We start from the raw sequence: 24,652 nt of genomic DNA, 5'->3' as shown, positions 1-24,652 counted from the left end.
TACCAAGTTCTAAACGGTGAAAAATGGGTCTAAACTTTAAAGCCAAACCAGCACGCAAACGGATTACACTTAAAAATTCTTTCAAGTGTTTACAACTAAAAATTATTATGGGCATCCAACGACCCCTTCCAGCGTACTTAGTACGCCCGCTCTCCTCTCAACGAGTGATGCCCGCTTACAGAACGGCTTTGATCTCGCACACGTGGATGGGAATCCTGAGTTTGGCACTAGGATACCGAGTGTCTTCGTATGTGAACCTTTCCTCGTAGCCGAAGCTGAGAATTCTACTCAAAATTCCAGCAGAGCTCCCTCTCTCTCTCTCTCTCTCTCTCTCTCTCATGGCGACTCTCTCGCCCGAGCCCATTCTCGAGCCGACGAGGAAGAAGCCAAACCCCGGGCGAGGCGGCGTGGTTTGGCAGGGGCTGACCGAAGAAGAAGCTCGGGTCCGGGCCATCGCCGAGATCGTCAGCGCCATGGTCGAGCGCTCCCGCAACGGCGAGACCGTCGACCTCAACGCTCTCAAGTCCGCTGCCTGCCGCAAGTACGGTCTCTCCCGCGCTCCGAAGCTCGTTGAGATGATTGCCGCCGTCCCTGACTCCGACCGCGAATCCCTCCTCCCCCGACTCCGCGCCAAGCCCGTCCGCACCGCCTCCGGCATCGCCGTCGTCGCCGTCATGTCCAAGCCCCACCGCTGCCCCCACATCGCCACCACCGGCAACATCTGCGTCTACTGCCCTGGTGGCCCCGACTCCGACTTTGAGTACAGCACGCAGTCCTACACTGGCTACGAGCCCACCAGCATGCGTGCGATCCGTGCCCGGTACTTTCCCTGTCCTTACTTGGAAGTATCTGGCTCTTCTGTTAGATGGTTGTTTGTTATTCTGCGGTGAATTTCAGCGTTTCTCTGTTCTTGGGAATTATATTTTTTATGGGTTGTTGCTCTTGATTGTGGTTTGTTATCTGTTTATCTATCATCATCACTGCCTCGAGCCTCACATCAATTCTCCTCCTTTACCCAGGTTGGGAAGAGAATTGGAATGCAGTTGCATCCTACACATGTGCATGCTCCACTCACGTGCACAAGAAAAGGACCAATTTCCATTTTTAGATTGTTTATTGCTTCCTTATTAACATTTCTATGTTAGAAAATGTATGTTGTTAGATTTTATGCTTTACAGGTTTCATATTTTAGAGATCTTTGCTAGCAAGGATTTATTTATTTATTTATTAAATTCCATATCTTGTGTTAGGGATTTTTTCAAGAAGGAAACTTTGTAAGGCTCTCCTTATAAATAAGCCACAGACCAAACATTATAATACAGATGAATGGTATTTTTTCTTTGAGCAAAATTTCTTTGTTTAACTATGGCAGTAGTGTTGGTGGGGTGTGTTGATATCCAGTGCAAGATAAGAGGGCTGTTGAGCTTGCTCAGTCTTTGTTTTTTGTTCTTACTTGCCGCATGTGGATCTTCCCTCACTTGTTTTTGATTTTTTGAAAATTGTTTCTTCCTTGATCTAGTTGCATTATTTTTGGTATCAAAGCTAGTTTTTCCTTTTGGCTTCTTTCTCTTTTCTTTCGTATTTTTCTTCTTTCTTTCATCTATCATTTTATATTATTCTTTCCCTTATTAGTTCCAAAATCCGCCCCATAAAGTCAAACCCGTTCTCCAAACTGTCCCCTAAACCAGCCTAATATTTCAGCCGTTTACCACTGACCATTATAGCCATCATCTTACCTAATCTATCATCCTATTTTCTACCCAAAGATAGTGCCAAAACCTGCCCATTGTTCAGCCAGTAAACAGCCCATCCGTCCTAAAACCTGCTCCCAATCTGTCCTTTATCTGTCCATTTCCATGCCCCAAATTATGCACTTAGCTATCCCTGCATTTGTCACATTTCAGCCAAATTCTACCCCAAATTCATTGAAAAAAATCTGTCCTGGATGTCAGCCTAAAATTCATCCAGGCCTGGCCCTTAAAATTCATCTCATCCTATATGCAGATAATCCCCAAAACTGTCCCCTTAACTATTTCTGAAAAAGCCCATAATCTCTGTTCATTGTTGAGATGACAAGAGGTGGATGTTCTTGCAATTCATATGAATACTCCTTTTCGGGTTCCTATATATGTTATGATCATCTGTACCACTTAAGTGATTCACATCCAGGGTATACCAATCATCACCCTTGACCACCTGCCACCTATGAATTTTACTATGATATTTATGGACCACCACCTCCTTGCCATGAAAGTGCACAATGGTACAGTGGTCACTTAGACATATGCTGTCATATGGAAGCATATTAGGAAAGAGAGAAGAGTACAAGGATGAAGAGTGATTGTGTGGGGAGATGAAGCAATCAATGAAAATTTGGTGTGTGGAGCTAAAAGGATATTTGTTTTCCTTTTCTTTTTCTTTTGAGCAAAAGAGGAGGTAAAAGGATTCATGATATTCAGGAAATTCATGCATTGGTCCTAGTCTACACAGGTCACCTTTCTAAAGATAGAACAATGTCATGTCTGAAGAGAGTGAAGTAATCCAAGGTGAATCCATTGTTGGGTTAATCCATGGATCCACATGATCAACGGCTGGATCAAATGATGAATCAATTGGATTGCAAGAAGGTCTAGTAGATAAACTGACATATGGAGGTGATGAATTTGAACAAAGGATGAAACAGTAGAGGACTTAAGCATTGAGGTGACAAAGAAGAAGAGCCATTCAACAAGCGTACCAATGAATTCCATGGTAAATATCGAAGTTTTGTTAGACGTGTTGGTCCCATCTCAACATTCATTACAGAGGCATGGATTGGAGCCAAGAAATGATAAAGACGATGCCACAAGCAAGTCCATTGGTGCAAAACAATCCAAAGCTCAAGATGTGTAGAACAAAGAAGCAAAAGAAGCTGCTTGATCTTCAACACCATCCCATGCAAGCAATGTCAGGTCAATGTAGCCCTTCACCATCAACTACCACCGCAGTTGATGAAGACATGTTACAAGTTGGGCCGTTGTGATACGTTACCTATCTTTTTAACTTGAGGATGAGTTTTTTCAGAGCTGGGGGAAATTGATGAAATCACACATTATGTCCCACATGTGCATGCTCCATTCGTGTGCACAAGAAATGGCCCAATTTCCTTTTTTAGATTATTTCTATTGTTCTTTTTTAATATTTTATGTTAAGAGATATTTCTGTGCTAGGAAATAGATGTTATTAGATTTTTCCTTTTATAGGTTTTTTATTATAGAGATCTTTGCTAGCAAGGAATTTTATTGTTAGATTTCATATGCTGTGTTAGTAAATTTTTTCAAGAAGGAAATTTGAAAGGTAAGAAGGAAACCTTATAAGCCTCTCCTTATAAATAAGGTATTGTAGGTAGCACATACCAATTATAATAATACGGATAAATGATTTTTTTTAGCAAAATTTATTTTCTTTTATTTTCTTCTCCCTCTATAGTAGTAGTGTTTGGGGGAGGGGGAGTTGTGATCTCTAGTGCAAGACTAGAGGGCTGTTCAACTTGCTCACAGTCTTTGCTGCTGCTTCTAGTTTCAGTCCTCTAGTCATTCATCCCCCTCCCCCACAGTACTACCATCAAGATACAAAGAAATTTGCTCAAAGTAAAATATTATTCGTCCATATTATTGTGCTTGGTGTGCATCTTGTTTATAAGGAGAGGCCCATAGGGTTCATTCTTGAGAAAATCCCCAATGCAATCAAGGGAATGTAAAAATAGAATTCTTTGCTAGCAAAAATCTTTAAAATAAAATAAAAACTAAAAAACAGGAAAATCTAATACAATATATTTCCTAACACAAATATTTTCCTAACGTAGAGGTACTAAAAGGAAGCTAGAAACAATTTAGAAAAAAGGAAATTGGGTTTTTACTTGTACGCATGTATGGAGTGTGCACATGTGGGATGTGGTGCAATTGCATCTAACTGACTAGTGCATCACCACCATGCATATATATATTTTTTTTCTACATACAAAAGTCAAAAACACACGTGGGGTTGCATACACACATGGCAAATGAGTCGCCTTTTCATAGATGGTTAGGGAAAGATGTGTAGGGCCGTCTTCAGTTTAGGCAGTGATGTACCCATCTCCAACTGACTAAGGGAATCAGTTTGGGTCCTATGGGATTGGATCTGGGTACCACATATGAGGTACAAGATTTGAATCTGATTTAATATGGATACTCCATCAGGTCTGGTTTTGAGCATGAATTAGAATTTAGAATGGGTTTTGATGTGGAATAGGGTCTAGAATTGAGTCAAGACACAGGCTTGGGTCCTGATTTAGATTTGTATGGTCTTTAAATAATAAATATAATTAATAAAGGATGAAACCAGACTAATCATATATTCAGGTGCTTGACCTGACTTGATTTGTAATTGGATCTGATTCATGGATCAGAACCCACCTCTGTTAATTGGGTTTATGTATCTATTTTGTAGCATCGGGAGATGGTATTGATCTTTTGAAGTGGTACATGTACATATTTCTTCCATTGAGCTCTGTCATATTTGCTACAGCTACATCATGTCTGACATGAAAGTCAATGTAGATTGGTTTAAACTGTTATCAGGCAAATGTCTCTCTGTTTTTTTTGGGGACATAATGACAAGGTTCATTGTATGCATCACCAATAGTACGCTAAAATTGGTAAACAATTGTCACTGATATGGATGAGTCTATTGTATATCATGCAAAGTGGTAGAAAACGGTTTTGGAACCCTTCCATGACTAAAATTTCAAAATGCTGTAATGAGGTGGCTGGTGGTCCTGCTAAAGAAGGGTTGATAGGATTTCACTCATGCTAAAGAAGAGTGGATAGGATTTCACTGTCTTGGACAAATGCTGCCTGTGATTAGTGATACAAATTCCCTTCCTGTTTTTGGTTGAAAAGGCATACTTCATTCTTTTTCATAATAAATGTTTTATCCAAATTTGAAAATCCTAATTCTTAGGACTTAGGTTATGCATGGAAGTTCCAAATTTCCAAGGCCAACGTGATATGGTAGCACCAAAATGTAAGTGCGATGTGTTGATGACCTTCCCGTACATATGCACTTGTGATTTGGGGTGTAAAAGTGGGAAAATGTAATGTTGCTTGATGTGGGGTCCATTTCTCATGTTCCTTCAAACACTTGAGTTCACATTGAAAAGCACCCTTGCCTCCTTGACGTCCCCTTGCATTATCCCGTTGTTGTTTTATGGAGACTTATTTTCTTGCTCCATGTTTCTACATCAGTTCTGAAGTGAAGTGCCTTGTATTTTACTCTTGTAACTGCCGCCTTTTTGATATTTTACACAACTGTTCTGCATATTTTATTCTTGTTAAATTATTTTTGGTGTGATGTTCTTGGTTTTTATTCTCTGACTTCATGGTTCCAGATATAACCCATATGTTCAGGCTAGAAGCCGAATAGATCAGCTGAAGCGGCTAGGTCACAGTGTTGATAAGGTTTGTCCTTTTTATCGAATTATTCATTTCTAATTCAATTCTCAAAAAAAAAAAAATCATTTCTAATTAGAAAAATATATTATCTATCCTCTAAAAGACATGCTCTTTTATGACAACTACTAAACCTTTCGCAGGTTGAGTTCATCTTGATGGGAGGTACTTTCATGTCATTGCCAGCAGAGTATCGTGATTATTTTATACGAAATCTTCATGATGCTCTATCAGGACACACTTCTGTCAACGTTGAGGAGGCTGTGCGCTATTCAGAGCACAGTGCAACAAAATGTATCGGCATGACTATTGAGACGTGAGTCAGCATTTAAGTTATATATTCATCTTGTTGTTTCATTGATGCATGCAAATTTGTATTTGAAATTGTACCTTTCTTATTTATTATTTCTGAATCAAGCCTTGAATATTTACTTTCTGATTTAAGGAATTTATCTTTAACCTATGTACATGTTTGTTGATGTCAGAAACAGACTCTGACAGGTAATACATCAGGACCCTAGAGACTTGACTCACTTTCTTACAATTATATGTGATATTTGTGTGTTTGTGCGCGCATATAAAATCTTAGTTCATAAACTCATGCTTGGAATATATGAAACATGTTTAGGTAAATAAAAGACTTTTTTGCATGATACCCCTTCCCTTTTGAACTATACAGCAAAGAACACTATGTACTTACCGTATTTGTAAATAACCCCCTATCTTTTTCGTATTTGTGCAAAAGAACCCCTGTAGTTAAATTTCGTGAGTGGAAGTTGTGAGGAAGTGTAAACGGTGTTACTTTTTAGTTGTTACCTTGTGTAAATGACCATATTACCCTCATCAATTGTATAACATGCCTTGAACAATAGTGCGTCTTGTACATGATATGATATTTTGGTGATCCACTCAATGGATACAACATGGAGCCCATGTGTCATTAGTGATTGCTTATTTGGTGGGCGGGGTGTTCCGTAATGGTAACGGTGGCCGTAACGGCCACCACCGTAACCTTTACGATATGGGGCATAACGGCCTGGTAACGGCCTTTACGGTCTCTCTTTTTTTATTTTTTATTTATTGAAAAAGCCCCGAAAAACCTGTATTTGCCCCGTAATGTTGATTAAAAAGTATGAAAAATATGTATGTCTCGTAATAGACCATTATGGGGCTATTATGACCTTTATAGGGGATGTAATGTGCCGTTAACGGCAATTACGGGTCATTTTTTCCATAACGGCTGTTACGGCCGTTACGACCCCGTAACGTAAAACGGTTGCCACCGTTACCTTTACGTAACGGCCTTTACGGCACACCATGGGTGGGCCTCACCTGAGTTATTTATTTATTTATTATTATTATTATTTTTTTAATATATAAATTTACATAAACCCCTACCCTTTTGTGTGTCCATTCTTTCCATGCCACACATGCTTGGGTGATTGACCCCTTAGTTTTTTTTTTTTGATTGGTCACTTTTCGCTAGCTGTCCTTTTAGACAGCCAAGTTGAAAAGGTTCTATTCATTCAGGGCTCCTGCAAGTGGGGCCCATTGGTAAGTAATGCAGTCCATTTACCAATATGGCCTGTTTTTATGTATTCTGACCAGGATCTTCCAACAATGGAGCCTGCAATTTGGACAGTTTGGACTGATCCCGGCCACTTAATAAAGTTATCTGATCCTTCGCCCCAGGAATCAGGGTATCAACAATGTCTTTGGCCTGAGTTTCCATGATCTAATGGGTCCAACTAGGGATGGACCATCTCCCCCTGAGATCTCTTAGACTAGAAGTTCCTCCCTTCCAGTCTCTTCCCTTTTCCATCTGATGCGGACTGTTGCTTTACTTTCTTCTTCACCCTTTTTATTTTTATTTTTTTGAGAGATAAAGCCACTTTACTTTCTTCTTCACCATCTATTTGAAGGCCTACAATCTAGTTCTTAAGATTTTCCATCATGGCAATGTTTGGCACATGGTCCATCCCTCGGTGGCCCATCAGACCAATGAACCAGGGTTCCCACCTATACAAATGCAGGGCTTGATTTCTTTACATGCATCCTCAAAAATATATCATGAGTGCTTATGGGATCCTTGTTTGACCAGGCCATTCATCAGGCAGCCCAGTGTTATTCTGATCATGACCCATCTACAATGTAGGGCCGAAGAGATTGATGGTGTGGATTGTGTGGATGGGCCTCACAATAGTTTCCTAAATCTGTAGGGAGAGAAATTTAAAAAGCTAAAGAAGAAAACACACTTATGTTTAGGTTTGAAACTGATAATGGCTGTTCTTCTTCTTCTTCCTGGTCAGATTTGATAGTTAGGGTCTGTTTGGATTGAAAGTAAACTAGGGGAAGCATGTAGTTTACATTAACAAAACTTTCGCACTTGCTTGGTAGTGGAGGATGCTGCGGAAAGCTGTTTTGCCTTTGCATTTCCCTCCTCAACAAGGGAGTATGGCCCTTTGTGTTTCCCCAAAATGTCAAATGGAGGGAAAAGAGTTTGCCTCTGATGTAACATTTTAAATGACAATTTTGGAGGGAAAAAAGGTTTCCCTTTGTGTGATTGCAATAAAAACAATTTCAAATGCAAAGGAAAAACATTTTACAATACTTCTCTTTTGCAAAATAAACATGTGCAAAGGGTTAGCTTCCCCTAGTGCTTGCATCACTTTACCTCCCGCTTATATCAGATTTTTGCATTTCCTTGCCTTCCCCTAGTTTCCTTTCAATCCAAACAGCCCCTTAACATTAGATAGGTTTTCTAGGAGCTAAGAGGGAGGGGCAAAGATAAATGGAGTAGGGATTTTTTTTTTTTTTTGGGGGGGGGGGGTGTGTGTGCTCGCGCCACCCATGTGTAGAGCTGTACACATCCACATGGGGTCACAAGTGCAAATATGAAACACATGTGTGAGATTATTTTCCCACTAGGTTGGAAATAACGCTTAGATCTTTTGCCTACAAATTCAGAGAATTTCATGCTTTGGGTGGGTCGCAACATATCGAGTAATTTAATGGTATTTTTTCCCTAGCCATTTATTGTTTTGATATGTTGTGGCCCACTTGGTGTGTGAAATGGCTTGATTTTTACGCTAGAAGATCATAACAATGCAGATTATCTGATGACAAGTTTAGATCTCATCTCATATGTGTCACATTGTAATACATGCACTGTGGATGTGTACGAATTGCATGTGTATAGAATTAGCAAACCTCTGGTAAAATGGACTTTTCATATATAACTCAACTAAGGTTAATTCAAAATGTAACAACACCTAACAACAGGTTTTAGGTTTTTTATTTTTTATTTTTTATTTTATTTTTTTATTTTTATTTTTATTTTTATTTTTATTTTTATTTTATTCCACAAACACACAAAAGCTAAGAGGTTATTTGCAAAAAGGAAGGGGGTTTTATGCAAAAAACTCTAAAGAAGAATACATCAATTCTTCTTGAAATAGTATGACAATTACTCTAAAGACAATGAAAAGCTAGATAATGTGGCTTTGTCCTCAATAATCATTTTAATGTGTGTCAAGCACAGGCCTAACACTATTGCCTGTTCTGCATGGCAAATTTTTAGAAGAAAGTGTCCTGTTACATAGGGATGCAAGACAATGATTGTTGTCTTGTCACTATTAGTCCACAATCGAATTCCCAAAGTACAAAGAAAACACTTAATAACTAAATTGCAGATATGCAGTTCATACCTTATGTAGGGTTGGCATCACCAGCAAGATATGAAGCATCAAAACTCATATTAGCATACCGATGCATTTTGAGAGTCAGGGTCAAAGAGTTGAGGAATTACTTCACAAAACAAAGAGAACCTCTCGCTACGCATCAGGAAAAAAACATTCAATTCTTAATTCAACTATTCAAGAGTTTTCTACAAATATATTTACTTTCCAGAGTTTAGAAGGGAAGAGAGGAGGAAATGATGGGCTGTCAGCTATCAAAGCAGAATTGTTGAAAGCGGGGGACGAAATCATAAAGTTCTTTTACTATATAGCCAATGCTAGAAGAAGGCAGAACAAATCTTAGTTGCAGGATCCTTCTGATTAGATGTTGCTCCTGCTTCGAATGGCGCTTTGGGCTCGCACTCCTGCTTCAGCTTCCTAGCCATTTGTACTTGTTAGCATATTAAAGTAGACGCTTCCCCACTCTTGCACTTGAACTTTTGCCTCTTCACTTCACGCTTTGTAAAACTATAGTACGAAATCCACTGTTTGGAGGTGGATAGGAGAACATTGAAAGAGAGGCAAGGTGTTGGCAATGCAATGGTCAAATTTTGCACAAGTTTGCTCATGGAAAAAGGATGGTCCCGGTCCAATTTGGATAATCTTCAATTTGTTTCTCTTAGCAAGGTGGAAGCGGATTTGGGTAAAAAAACTTATTAATGGGGAGGCAATTTGATGCGGACACAGGTGCATTCAAGGTGTACCAACGAAGAAAGCGCCAACCACAAGTGCCGTCCTTGTGGATAGGCAAATATTGAGGAGCTGAAGACCTTTCACATGTGATTGGACATATAGAAGACCCCACTTAGGGAAGACACATGTGAAGGAAGATTGGAGAAAGAAGACCGAGGGCCCAAATTTTCCCATACTTATGTTATTTGTGCGTTTTTTGACTTAGTTAGGGGTCTTTTAGTAATCTTATATCTTTATTTGCTTATTCTAGGGGTATTTTAGTAATTTTATGTCTTTATTTGCTTATTTAAGTGGGGTAAAGCCCTAAACACGAATTTCAACTATTGATGAATGAAAAGCAAACCCTTTGGTTGCCTCCTTCCTCTCTTCTCTCTAATGGTGCTTCTTCTCTCCCCTTGATCTTCTTCTTCTAATTTCTTCTTGTGCCCCTCCAACTTCCTCAAGGTAATAACTTTCTTTCTTCTATTTTTTTGTCTTGGCTAATTCCTCTTCGATCAAAATCTTGAGAACCAATCTAAACCCTAAATCCCCAAATTCTCAAATCCCTAATCCGAGAAACTTCTTGGTTCTTCGGCTAGTGATCTTCATTGATCGATTGGGTGTGACCATGCAAGATCGGGAGGTCTCATCCCTCGCCAGATCCAACCTAAGTAGTAATTGAATTCCATACTCCATGGTTGTAGTGATGGCCCGCTCCATTGCATGTTTCCTTTATGATTTTCTTAGTTATGATGATTACTGTTAGAATTTTATATCATTTATTCCTTTTATTTCCGCTGTTTAATTATCTCCATGAGCATGCATCATAATTAGGGCTGTCCTGCGTCAAATTTGGTATCAAAGCCTAGGCTTGCATGGTTTTTGTCTAGATCGAGTTATCAAATTAGGGTTTTGATTTTTAGGTTTAACTTTGGAAAGTTCTAGGTTTAGAAAGTTTTCAATTTTAGAAACTTTCCAATTTTAGAAAGTTCCTAATCTGGAAAATTTTCAGATTTGAGTTGTTTCCTGTTTCAACTTAATTGTGTCAGTTCATAGTAGTTTTGCATTCATCGCATTCATCTTGAAAGTCATAACACCTAGTAGTCTAGTTAGGTAGAGTTTGGTTCAAGTCTTCATTGTATGCCCACGAGAAGAGGTAGAGGTTTCGGACTTCAACCTACCATGAATAACGAGCAGTTATCTGAGCAACTTGCTCAATTGATACAAAAGATAACCGCTCTAGAAGCGGGTCAAAGGCGTGAGTTTGCCCGCCTTGAGAACCAAATTACCACTACCATGACTAAGGTGGAGCAACTAGAGGCGTCCCAAAAGGAAAACCCTGCTGTAGGGGAAGATGCGCACTCCTAAGTGGAAGGAATCATGGAAGAACGTGCTGCCACACGTGGTGGTAGTGAGGATAGAGATCGTGGTAACGGTCGTGGTGTGGTGCGAGAGGCACGAGCCACATGTGGTCATCAAGACCGTTATGATCCAGATGAGCGTGCGATGAAGAGTGTGAGAGTTGAGGCCCCGAGTTTTGATGGACGCTTGGATCCCAAGGCATTCCTTGACTGGGTTGCTGACATGGACCACTACTTTGAGTGGTATGACATGTCAGAAAACCGTCAAATGCGGTTTGCTAAGATGAAGCTTGTGGGTCAAGCCAAGCTCTTCTGGACCAACACCGAGCGTAGGGTAGAGAGAGTTGGTAGAGCCCCTATCACACATTGGTATGAGATGAAAGAGAAGTTGAAGGAGAAGTACCTTCCTCTCTCATACCGTCAGAAGCTCCTTGACCAATGGCAATCCTTACGCCAAGGGTCAATGCCTGCCGCTGACTACATCGCTAAATTTGAAGAGTATGTGATGCGATGTGATATCCGAAAAGACCCTCTAGTAACGCTCTCGCGTTTTAAGACGGGCCTTTGTGCGGATCTTCAGCGCGAGCTTATTACTCGGCCCTTAACGGACTTAGATGAAGCATATCAAGTCGTGCAGGAGTTAGAGCAATATCTGAAGGCTCCTGTTGTTCGTCGTTTTGAGTCCCGAGACTCCAATGCTAGATCTAGTTCTCAAGGAACTAGACCTAATATTGGTAATCAACCTAGGGCACAGGCGACCATTCCGCCTAGGCCTAGGAAGGACAAGGGCAAAGGGGTTCTTGGTGCCGGTCCTAGTAACATGAGCCAAGTGAGGTGCTATGAGTGTGGCAACCTTGGCCACATGTCTAATCAGTGTCCTATGAAGAGCCGTGGGAGAGCCTTAGTTATAGGCGAATCCCACGAGGGTGGAGATGACCAGGGTGATTATGAAGTTGAAGAGTATCACCCTGAAGGAGGACTTACTGATGAAGAAGTGGATGGAGAAGCAACGCTTGCAGTAGTCAGGCGTGTGTTAGCTCAGTCTAGAAGTAGTGCTGACTGGCGTCGAAGCACTATCTTCTACACTATTGCCAAGTGTGGTGAAAAGAATTGTAAGGTGATAGTGGACAGTGGAAGTTGTCAGAATGTGATTTCCACTAGCACCTTAGATCGCTTAAAACTGAAATCCACACCTCATCCAGACCCGTATAAAGTTTCTTGGGTTGACAAGACATCCCTACCTGTCACCCAGCAATGTCTAGTCCCCATCGAGTTTGGGTCATACAAAGAGTCCCTGTGGTGTGATGTTTTACCTATGGATGTGGGACATGTTATCCTAGGTAGACCGTGGCTATTCGATAATGATGTCACGATCTTTGGCCGTTCGAATGCGTGTACTTTTATGTATAATGGTAAAAAGATCAAACTTAATCCCATGCCACCTGAGAATACACTAGGAAAGAAGAAGGATGAGAAGGCAAGTGAGCCTAGAGAAATGGGGAAATCCAAACCTAAGTCTTTACATATAATTAGCGCAAGAGAGTTTGAAAAAGAGGCTAAGGAGGATTCTATGGTGTATGCCCTTGTGGCTAGAGAAATTACACCTGAGGTTCCATCAGAGTTGCCCTGTGAGGTGATTTCGGTCCTGAAGGAATACAGTGATGTATTTCCTGAAGACTTACCGAATGAGTTGCCACCTATGAGGGACATACAGCATGCCATTGATCTTGTCCCAGGGTCTACTTTACCGAACCTTCCTCACCACAGGATGAACCCTGCAGCGCATGCAGAGTTGAAGAAGCAAGTTGATGAGCTTCTGCAAAAGGGTTTCATCCAAGAGAGTATGAGCCCGTGTGCCGTGCCTGCATTGTTGACGCCAAAGAAAGACGGCACGTGGCGCATGTGTGTGGACAGCCGTGCCATAAACAAAATTACTGTCAAGTATAGGTTCCCTATACCTAGACTTGATGATATGCTTGACATGATGGCCAGGTCCACTATATTCTCTAAGATAGACCTCAAGAGTGGATATCACCAAATTCGTATACGCCCAGGAGATGAGTGGAAGACGGCGTTTAAGACGAAAGATGGGTTGTATGAGTGGTTGGTCATGCCCTTCGGCTTGACTAACGCACCCAGTACTTTCATGCGGGTGATGACCCAAGCTTTGAGGCCGTTCATGGAAAAATTCCTAGTGGTGTACTTTGACGATATTCTTATTTATAGTACCACTAAGGAATCACACCTTGAACATTTAAAGAAGGTCTGTAGTGTCCTTAGGAAGGAAAAGTTGTACGCTAATCTTAAGAAATGTGCATTCATGTCTAGCCAAGTTGTGTTCTTAGGATTTATAGTGTCATCTGAAGGGATGCAAGCGGACCCTGAAAAAGTCAGGGCCATAGTTGAGTGGCCAGAACCAAGGAACATTCATGAGGTGCGAAGTTTTCACGGCCTAGCAACTTTTTATCGTCGGTTCATTAGGAGTTTTAGCACGATCATGGCTCCCATTACCGAGTGCATGAAAAAGGGAGAGTTCGTGTGGTCTAAAGCCGCCGTCAAGGCTTTTAAAGAAATTAAGGGCAAGATGGTGGAAGCTCCTGTCATGCGTCTACCTGACTTTTCTACAGTCTTTGTAGTAGCATGTGATGCGTCTGGTATCGGTATAGGTGGAGTGTTGAGTCAAGAAGGACACCTAGTGGCCTATTTCAGTGAGAAACTGAATGAGGCAAAACAAAAATACTCCACTTACGACAAAGAATTTTATGCGGTAGTGCAATCCCTGAGACATTGGCGACACTACCTCCTACCGCAAGAATTCGTTTTGTTTTTTGACCATGAGGCTTTGAGATATTTGCATTCTCAGAAGAAACTCAACCCAAGGCATGCCAAGTGGGTAGCGTTTCTTCAGGAATATTCGTTTGTTTTGAAACACAAGGCCGGGGTTGAAAACAAACCAGCGGATGCCCTTAGTAGGAGAGTGGCGTTGCTCAACTCCTTGAGTGTAGAGGTAGTCGGATTTGAGCAACTGAAAGATGAATACCCCATATGTCCTGATTTTGGGGGTACTTACACGTCGCTCTCTAGTGACCAGCATATTATGGGTGGATATGTTCTTAAAGATGACTTTCTTTTCAAGGGAGACAGACTTTGTATTCCCCGTATGTCCCTTCGTGAATTCCTCATCTGGGAGCTTCATTCAGGAGGGATAGCTGGCCATTTTGGTCGTGATAAGACCATTGCCCTCGTGGAAGATCGTTTCTATTGGCCAAGCCTCAAGCGAGACGTAGCCAAAGTTTTAGGGCAGTGTCGAACATGTCAACTGGCAAAGCAAAGAAAGCAAAATACCGGGCTGTACACGCCATTGCCAGTGCCACATGCTCCATGGCAGGACATTAGTATGGACTTCGTGCTCGGGCTTCCCAAGACTATAAAAAAGCACGATTCCTTTTTTGTCGTTGTGGACCGTTTTTCTAAAATGGCGCATTTCCTCCCATGTTCGAAGACGTCAGATGCGTCTCATGTTGCTCGTATCTTTTTTGATGGTGTGGTGCGTCTCCATGGGTTACCTAAAACCATAGTGTCTGATCGTGATGTTCGATTTACTAGCTATTTTTGGAAGACACTGTGGCACATTATGGGAACTCGTTTGCAATTTTCTACTGCTTACCACCCACAAACAGATGGTCAAACTGAAGTGGTAAACCGTAGCCTTGGAAATCTTCTACGTTGTCTAGTGGGTGAACATGTTAAGACTTGGGACCTAATTTTACCAACTGCTGAACTTGCTTATAATGGGTCAGTTAATAGATCTACAGGGTTGAGTCCTTTTGAAATTGTAAGTGGTTATAAACCTAGAATGCCCATAGATCTCTTACCTATGTCTGTTACCCAAAGGTCTTCTGAGTCAGCCGATGCATTCGCACGCCATATTCATGATTTGCATACACATATTAGACAGCGGTTAAATAAGAGCAATAATGATTATAAAGTTTTAGCTGATTCTCATCGTAAAGTGCAAGAATTTCAAGAAGGAGACTATGTAATGGTGCGAATAAGGCCAGAGCGATTCTCTCAAGGATCTGCAAAGAAATTACAAGCGCGTAGTGCTGGACCATTCAAGATATTACAAAGGTTGGGTCCAACGCGTATCGGGTTGACCTTTCACCTGAAATGAGCATTAATCCAACTTTTAATGTGGAAGATCTAGTCCGTGCCCATACTCCCATTGTTGATACATCGTCCCTTTCATGGCCTTTTTCTGAGTTTGCTACCCAACCTCTTCCACCACCTCCTCCACCCATTACCCATAAAGAAGCAATTGAGGAAATCTTGGATGACGAGATAGTATCCACGAGAGATGGAGGTTTCCAAAGGTATCTTGTCAGGTGGAAAAACAAACCATCGTCTGAATCTACGTGGCTGTCGGGCGACGCATTGCAAGGTATTGATCCAGATCTACTCGAGCGCTACAAAAGTTTCAACTCGTCGGAGTCGAGTTTTTTTCACCCGAGGGGAATTGATGCGGACACAGGTGCATTCAAGGTGTACCAACGAAGAAAGCGCCAACCACAAGTGCCGTCCTTGTGGATAGGCAAATATTGAGGAGCTGAAGACCTTTCACATGTGATTGGACATATAGAAGACCCCACTTAGGGAAGACACATGTGAAGGAAGATTGGAGAAAGAAGACCGAGGGCCCAAATTTTCCCATACTTATGTTATTTGTGCGTTTTTTGACTTAGTTAGGGGTCTTTTAGTAATCTTATATCTTTATTTGCTTATTCTAGGGGTATTTTAGTAATTTTATGTCTTTATTTGCTTATTTAAGTGGGGTAAAGCCCTAAACACGAATTTCAACTATTGATGAATGAAAAGCAAACCCTTTGGTTGCCTCCTTCCTCTCTTCTCTCTAATGGTGCTTCTTCTCTCCCCTTGATCTTCTTCTTCTAATTTCTTCTTGTGCCCCTCCAACTTCCTCAAGGTAATAACTTTCTTTCTTCTATTTTTTTGTTTTGGCTAATTCCTCTTCGATCAAAATCTTGAGAACCAATCTAAACCCTAAATCCCCAAATTCTCAAATCCCTAATCCGAGAAACTTCTTGGTTCTTCGGCTAGTGATCTTCATTGATCGATTGGGTGTGACCATGCAAGATCGGGAGGTCTCATCCCTCGCCGGATCCAACCTAAGTAGTAATTGAATTCCATACTCCATGGTTGTAGTGATGGCCCGCTCCATTGCATGTTTCCTTTATGATTTTCTTAGTTATGATGATTACTGTTAGAATTTTATATCATTTATTCCTTTTATTTCCGCTGTTTAATTATCTCCATGAGCATGCATCATAATTAGGGCTGTCCTGCGTCACAATTAAAAAACTGTGTGGGAACTTGGCAGAGAGAAGGCTCTTGGGTTGAATGGTTTCTTAAACTTTTTCTTCAAAGTTTTTGTCAACAAGTAAAAGATGACTTGGAGTTTGTTTATGAGTTTTTTCATGGAGGAAAGCTCTCCAAAGAGCTTAGTGCTTCTTTCATCTTGTGTTCCATATATCGCTGATATTATTGATAATATTGGCCGATATTTCGGTGTCTGTAGGTCTACGCTACAAATACCAGGTGTAAAAGAAAAAATCCTATATTGCCAATATTATCATTAATATTGTTGATATCCACAATATTTTCAAATATTAAGAGATATCGGCTAAGGACCTTTAGTATAAATGATTTTATCAATGATGATATTTATACTATTGTTGGTATTGGAACCTACTGTGTAAAAAGAGAAATCAACGAAATAAAAAATTAAAAAAAAAAGTTGCGAATTTTTTAGGGTAATCTTTTCCTAGGGTGATTTTGACTACTCTTGAGTTATTTGAAATTGTCTTGGATTTGGGGGAGAAATTGCAACTCGAGGGTGGAAATGAGTTTGAATTCCAAGGTGAGAAAAAAGATGATGAAAATGCTATTTTTTAAGACATTTATGCATTTATTCTAACATAGATCCATGTCTCTGCATGATTCTGTATGGATTTGAGACGTAAAAATTGAATTTTGAGTGGTGGAACTTGGGGAAATACGAATTTCTTCCGTTTATTTACCGCGTAAAATGAGATTACATGTATGTAACTTCGATATATTCATGAGCAGTCGCTGATCTGTCGATTGGCTACAAGTTTTCCATTTTTCGAAAAGAATATTTTTTAATTAGTTAAAAATATTCTTATACCAATTTGTGAATATATAAATTTTCCATATCAATTAATAATCAACAACAAATATTTTCAAAATAAACAGATTATATATTTTTATTTTGTAAAGAATTTATAAATGTTTTTATTTATTTATTATAAATTTAATGGAAGAATTGTGGCCATTCGATTGATCGGTCACCACTCATGAATATATCAAATTTCCACGCTTGCAATGTTACTTTACAGGGTAAAATTGGAGGAAATTAGGATTAATTTTCTTAGTTTTCCACAACTTAAAAAGTTTGATTTTTCAGCTCAAATACATTTCAATGGATGAGAATCATGCATAGACGTAGATTTCTCTTAGAACCCATGCTTAAATGCCTAAATAAATAAAAATTTCATATTCTTTTTCTTATCTTGGAGTTCTAGCATGTTTTTGCACGCTACTTGTGATTTCATTTGTTGAAGTAGGAAGAGGTGTGTAATTCATATGGGGAATAAGCAGGTATAAGGAAATTGGAGTTTATGAATCTTGCGTTGTTAGGCAAGTGGTTGTGGAGATTCTACATAGAAGAAGGTAGTTTATGGAGAGATTAATTGCTAGCAAGTACGATGTTAAGGAAGGCGGGTGGTGGGTAAAAGATTCATCCTTATTTAAGGTTCAGGGTTGTGGAAGCTGATTGCTAGGCTGGTGATCAGTTTAGGGGGAGGGGGGATTGGTTTCTCATTAGGTGATGGGAGGAGAGTTCGGTTTTGGGAGGATTTGTGGATTGGAAAAGAGCACGCTCCATGACGAGTTTCCGAGGTTAGAAAGGTTATCTCTAGCAGTGAATATTCCAATTACTCGTTGCTTCTCCCTTTTTGGTGAAGCAATAGTTTAGTCTCGTCCACGCTGGAGGAACTTGACGGATGAGAAAGCGGATGATTTCATTCGGCTCTTGTGTGGGTTGCCACCGTCCTTCCTTGGGTGTGAGCGATGTGATGGTGTGGAATAAGGATAAGTCGAGTTGATTTTCAGTCTGGTCATTCTACAGGTTGATTCATGAGTCATTGTTGGGAGAGAAAAGGCTAAACCTTGTGTTTGGTTCTGTGGTGCCTCTCATAAGGTAGTGGCACTTAGCTAGTGGATAGAAACATGTTACTTACAATTGATAATCTTCAAAAGAGGATGGTGGTGATTTCTAATATTTGTGTGATGTTGACGTGCATGCTGAATGCGGAGTTGGTTAATCACTTATTTATCCATTGCTCTTTTACTAGAGAGGTGTGACCGTATGAGAGAGATTCTTTGACTTCTTTAAAGTGCCGTAGGTGATGCTGGTGCTCGTTGTTCGTTTCTTCCTAGCATGGCATGAGGGTGGGGTTGGGAAAAAAAGGTAGGGTGCTCTAGACACTAGCCATGTTGACAAGCATTTGGGCCCTACATGGGGGGAAAGGAATAATTGGTGTTTCTAGAATTGAAGCGGGACGACATTGGAGGTCTTTAGAAGAGTAGTTAGATGTAACGGGTTAAGCCTCAAGCATAAGGCCCTTGATGAACGTAACCTTTCACCTTTGTATGGTCATCTCTATTGTAATTTGCCTTAGATATCCTTCTTTGGCTTTTCTTTTCTAATGAAATTTACCCCCCACCCCCCAAAACAAAAAAAATAAAATTCAAGAATAGCAGTCGAAATCACCCTAGGAAGAGATTTCCCTAAATAGTTTTAGAAATTTTTTATTCTTTTTTTTTTTTTTCCTCTTAATTTTTTCTTTGTTTATGCAGTGGTTTCAGTATTAATGAAAATATCAATATTATCATCAAGATGTCAATACAACTTATTTGTGTTAAAGGTCCTTAGTTGATATCTTGGGATATTTCATTATTATTGATAATATTTACGTCATGGTATAATTTTTGTTTTACACCTAGTATATGTATCGTTGACCTAGCGATACCAAAATATCGGCCGGTATCATTGATAATATTGGTGATATCTGGAACAATGGGGAAAAGGAGTGGTAGATATGACAATTTACATGGGGGACATGCATTTGGGGAGAGGAATGAGCTGCAAGCAAGGCATATGAGTTGGTGAATGTTGGATTCTTATTAAAAATATATGAGCATTTGTTTACCCTTCGGGGTGGACCATACTTATCTGAAATAGAGTTTTGCTGTTGAGGAGGATGGAGTGGTCAACATACAAGAATGATAAAGTTATACCAGGTGAATCCCTGACTTTGCAACATAGATGATGCGAGGAAGACCTTAAAGGACTTGGAACGAGAAGGGACATGAAGGCTTGTTCACTTACTGAGGATAGGGCCTTATGCAGGATTGTCTGCAACACAAGATTCTTCTTTTTAACTCTCATAAGGCTTTGATGATGATGTCAGGTCAACAATAGCGGCTGAAGTGCCTACAGACCTCCGCAGGCATATAGCCATTCCATGGTCACAACAGTCAAATTTTCATGTTGAAATTTTACGATCTTGGGTGGTTTTGGATGCACTCAACAACAAGCTTTCAAATGGAACTAATTTATCGTCTTTATGACATCAATTGACCCTGAAAAGTGGTAAGGAAATTGCTCTTAAATCAGTTAAAAGTTTAAAAAAGAAAAAAGAAACACATTGAACCTGCCAGGTGGATCCAACTGTTCTCCTGTTGTCCAAGCTAATCATGTTCTGATTTGGTCTGCATCACAGTCTTTAACATTGTAAATGTTCCAGTTCTTTTGTTAGTCTTTATTCATTCATTAAAATTGCTGATTTACGTCCTGTGCTAACTTCAAATCTATCAGGAGGCCTGATTATTGCCTTGCGCCTCATTTGCGCCAAATGCTTTTGTATGGTTGTACACGACTAGAGATAGGAGTTCAAAGCACATATGAAGATGTTGCCCGAGACACAAACAGAGGGCACACTGTAGCTGCTGTAGCTGATTGCTTTTGCTTGGCAAAGGATGCTGGTTTTAAGGTGAATACTTGCCCTTCATAAAATACACCTTTATTAATAGGGCAGCTTGAAGTAAGTTCCTTTATTGTAAGACCGCTACTGTAATAATCACTTCTGCTGTCCACGAGTCCCTAAATTTGTTTATCTTATAATTATGTGCTTCTTCTTTTCTTTTCTTTTGGGATATTGCTTTGATGCTAAATGCTCCATTTTCCTATTTATGGAGAGAAGCAACAAAAAGAAGAAGAAGAAAAAAAAACTCTAGCAAGCATGATTGTGTTCGACAATCCTTCCATAAAAAAAATTGTGTTCAACAATTTTCTCACCCAGTAAGCCAGGGTTTTTTCTCTGACTGTTTTTCATGTTCTTCCTTTTGTTGATAAATTGTGACTTTTGTGTTGTTCTTTTGCTTGCTTCCACTATAGGTTGTTGCACACATGATGCCTGATCTTCCAAACGTTGGTGTTGAGAGAGATTTGGAAAGTTTTCGGGAGTTCTTTGAGAGCCCATCATTTAGGGCAGATGGTCTTAAAATCTATCCCACGCTTGTTATTCGTGGAACTGGGCTGTATGAGCTTTGGAAAACTGGCAGGTATCATGCTCATCTGAAATTACCAATTTCCAGAATCTAAGGACATCTATTTGAACATTGCAGTTCTCTTTTTTGGGAATACCCTTCTGTATTTTGCCTATCAATAATTTTGGTTTTAATTGAGGGTTCACTGCTGCTCAAATCTTTTGAAGTCTTAACTAGTTCATTTCTAGCAATTGAGTTTATCTTGAAAATAGTTGTGTGAAGTTATCCAGGTAATTGCTTCATTACAGATCCGTGTGTGGGAGCTTATAATTTCTGTGTAACAAGTTGTAGGCCCCTCATGTAAGTAACCAAAAGAATGGGCCTGCTTTCACAGTGAATGGCTTTTTCCAAGGAAAATTAGCACACTGTGTATCCTAAAAGAAGTAAAGAACACCCCCACACGCACGAGCAGGTGGGCCCTGCTTTCACAGTGAATGGCTCTTCCCAAGGAAAGAAGCACACAGTGTATCCTAAAAGAAGTAAAGAGCCTGACACCCACGCACATACGCACCTATATGTGTGCATGTGCACATGCATGTGTCAATTATAAGCTGGCATCAGCATGACGACCTATTGGCCTTGATAGCATTGTTACTAATGCCTAATAAATATTTCTCATCTATACCGTAGGTATAGAAATTATCCTCCGGAGCTTCTTGTGGACATAGTAGCAAGGATCCTAGCCATGGTACCTCCTTGGACACGTGTATATAGAGTACAAAGGGACATCCCTATGCCTTTAGTTACTTCTGGAGTTGAAAAAGGAAATCTCCGTGAGCTAGCTCTGGCTCGGATGGATGACTTGGGCTTGAAATGCCGTGATGTTAGAACGCGTGAAGCTGGAATTCAGGTAAAGTGATATAGTGTTCATTTACTTTATGGTTCACAACATTTAGAGATCTTAGGTTGCAATTCCATATGAATCATCTTTTAACATTTTTCTGTGGGGATTTTTTATTTTTTACAGGACATTCATCATAAAATAAAGCCAGAAGAGGTGGAGCTTGTTCGCCGTGATTATGCTGCTAATGAGGGTTGGGAAACTTTTCTCTCTTATGAAGATACACGCCAGGTAGGGAGATCCTCATAATAGTAGTCGTTGCTTAAAGGCATTTTCCATAAGATAGTCATTATCCATTCCATAAACTTTTCTCTTCATTTAGGACCATAAATTATTTCTGAGTTGGACACTTGATAGAACATGGAACACATTTGGCTTGTAATTTTCTGAGAACGTAATAGCTTGGGGGGAGGCAATCCAAGCAATGGTCTCTGGAAGATCTTTTGAGGGCTTCTTTGGAACCCTAGCTTCTCTCAAAGTTTCATAGAAGAATTTTGCCATTATTTTTTAGTATATCATCATCATCACACATCACTTGCTTGTTATATATTTATTATATACAGCATTCCTTATTATTGTTATTTAATGTTATGCATTCTCCTGCTGGAGAAAGTTTCTTCTGGGGAGTGTCGGATGTTTGAATTGAGAAAATAAAGATTTGAATCATTTGATTGTTTTTGGGGGTGCCAATGCAAGCATGTTCCAATGATGGATATAAAGTTCTAGAATATGTAGGCTAAAAATAAATAGCCTTCTTAGATGAAATATCATTGCTTCTGCTTCCGTGTGTTGTAGATTCTTGTGCCATTAATGCCTGAGTGGATGAAGAATAGTGTTATGTGACCTTAATAACACCACCACCGCCACCACCAAATTTTCCACCTATTTAATGTTTTGTTGGTGGAAAAGTGATGACCCACTTATTCATGTTTGATTGTCTGCACCACCCAATAAACAAAGTCAGTTCAAATGCAGTCACCTCCCACCAACAGACCAAGTTTTCCACCGATGTAATGTTTTGCTGGTGGAAAAGTGATAATCCACTCATTCATGTTTGATTGTCTGCATCACCCAAAAAACAAAGTCAGTTCAAATGCAAGTCACCTCCTACCAACAGATTCAGCCAAACCTCCAGTTTGGGGGTACTTCCATAGGTCAGTTGGTGTCAGCTGTGGCATATTAGACTTTGATGTTTAATTGTATTTATACTGTTTTAATGTTCTGCTTCAAACAATATACAGATGTTGTATAGCTCGACTCCCAACCTGGTTCCTTGTTGAAACCAGGTTTTTGGAAATGCACAATTCTTATTTATTTTTTGATTTGTGTTCAGGATATTCTTGTTGGATTGTTACGCCTGCGTAAATGCGGCCGGAACACAACATGCCCAGAACTCATTGGAAGGTGTTCAATTGTTCGTGAACTCCATGTTTATGGAACTGCAGTTCCTGTGCACGGTCGCGATGCTGACAAACTGCAGCATCAGGTACGCATTAAGAACATTCAAATTCAATTTTCTGCGTCATGTTTTGGTAAGACAATGGCTGATGGCAAGGTCTATGCATGTAGTTATCCCACTACATTTATAAAAGGAAAAAATGCAATTAATTTTTTATTTATTTTATTTTTATTTTTTAAAAAAACATTGCACAACTCCGAATGAGTAGTCTTATGTAACTGTTAAGGATATCTGTGGGTTAGAATCTGGCTTCAAGGTTAGGTTTTGCTCATGCGTGTGCCCTGGCAAGTAGAGGAGAATCAAGAAGATCTACTGAACATGCTATTTCTATTCTAGTTTCGTTTTGCTTCTAAGAGAAATGGCTGATTGGATTCTGTTAGTTTGCTTAGATTAGTGTGGAACCCTATAAAAGGAGAAAGGTTGGTCTGAATCACTTCACATGTTTTCACAATACTGATATCAGAGAGGCCTTTGGTGACAGTGGTTATGCAATCACCAGAAAGAACACACTGTCATAATGCCACATTGGCATCAAATGCTTACCAAGATATGTTTTGAATCAAAACTGCTTGCTAAGATATTGTAACCCCCAATGCCATGCTCACTACATGATTTTTTGGGCCATTTCTTCCCAATGCCTACGCAATTGATCCTGCAAGCTCTAACAAGTAGAAAACTGCCTTTTGGCCCCCTTTTCTTCCTTGCAAAGTTGTGCAAGAGTTCTCATATGATGCTGGAACGAAAGAAACATCAGTTTGTTTACCCAGCAATGCACAGCCATAGCCCATCTATCGACACAATCTAAACTGTTCACCTGATGGACCCTACCATAGGATGGGCTATGCCTCCATATCTTCCCTATCAGTTTATCCTAAGCCATCTTAATCAGAGTGTTAGGATCATCCACTGGGGAGATGTTTGGGGCATCTCCCTTCCATGAGTTGCCCCCATTTGAACAGTTTTCAATTATCAGAAGTTGGACCCAACGCGTATTCTGTTCGGGTGAGCAAATTGCTTGATCATACATTGTATGTTTTTTTCCTTTATGAAAAGGGTATATTCTTTTCTTTTCTTTTTTAAATTCTGGTATTGTTTATTTCACACAGGGTTATGGGACACTCTTGATGGAAGAGGCGGAGAGGATCGCTCGTAGGGAGCATAGATCTACAAAGATAGCTGTGATTTCTGGTGTTGGAACTCGCCATTACTATAGGAAATTGGGCTACGAACTTGAAGGGCCTTACATGGTGAAGTATCTCATGTAATCTATGCTATTATCACAATTTTGTAGCCGATTTTTCAGTGAGAAATGTAGTTTTATTTTAATTATAACCTTTTGTATATTATTAATTATGCTCGCCTCCCAAAAAAAAAAAAAAAAACTGCTCCCTGTTTGAATTTAA

The 24,652-nt window shown here is 39.9% G+C and overlaps 1 protein-coding gene across 1 annotated transcript; it reads left to right on the top strand.

The window, feature by feature from the left end:
* The first annotated feature begins 236 nt into the window (after positions 1–236).
* On the top strand, positions 237–24,652 carry LOC131246226 (elongator complex protein 3). Its single transcript, XM_058246142.1, has 9 exons — positions 237–820; positions 5,411–5,480; positions 5,615–5,787; positions 20,219–20,393; positions 20,798–20,964; positions 21,580–21,799; positions 21,917–22,021; positions 23,124–23,276; positions 24,356–24,652. Exons 1-9 carry the CDS (start codon positions 339–341, stop codon positions 24,512–24,514), a joined length of 1,704 nt encoding a protein of 567 aa, XP_058102125.1. The 5' UTR covers positions 237–338; the 3' UTR covers positions 24,515–24,652.

The sequence above is a fragment of the Magnolia sinica genome, chromosome 5 (genome assembly GCF_029962835.1).
Source record: "Magnolia sinica isolate HGM2019 chromosome 5, MsV1, whole genome shotgun sequence".
Classification (NCBI taxonomy): Eukaryota; Viridiplantae; Streptophyta; class Magnoliopsida; order Magnoliales; family Magnoliaceae; genus Magnolia; species Magnolia sinica.
The sequence above is the reverse complement of the archived record's forward strand: the minus strand, read 5'-3'. Positions and strand labels throughout refer to the sequence as shown.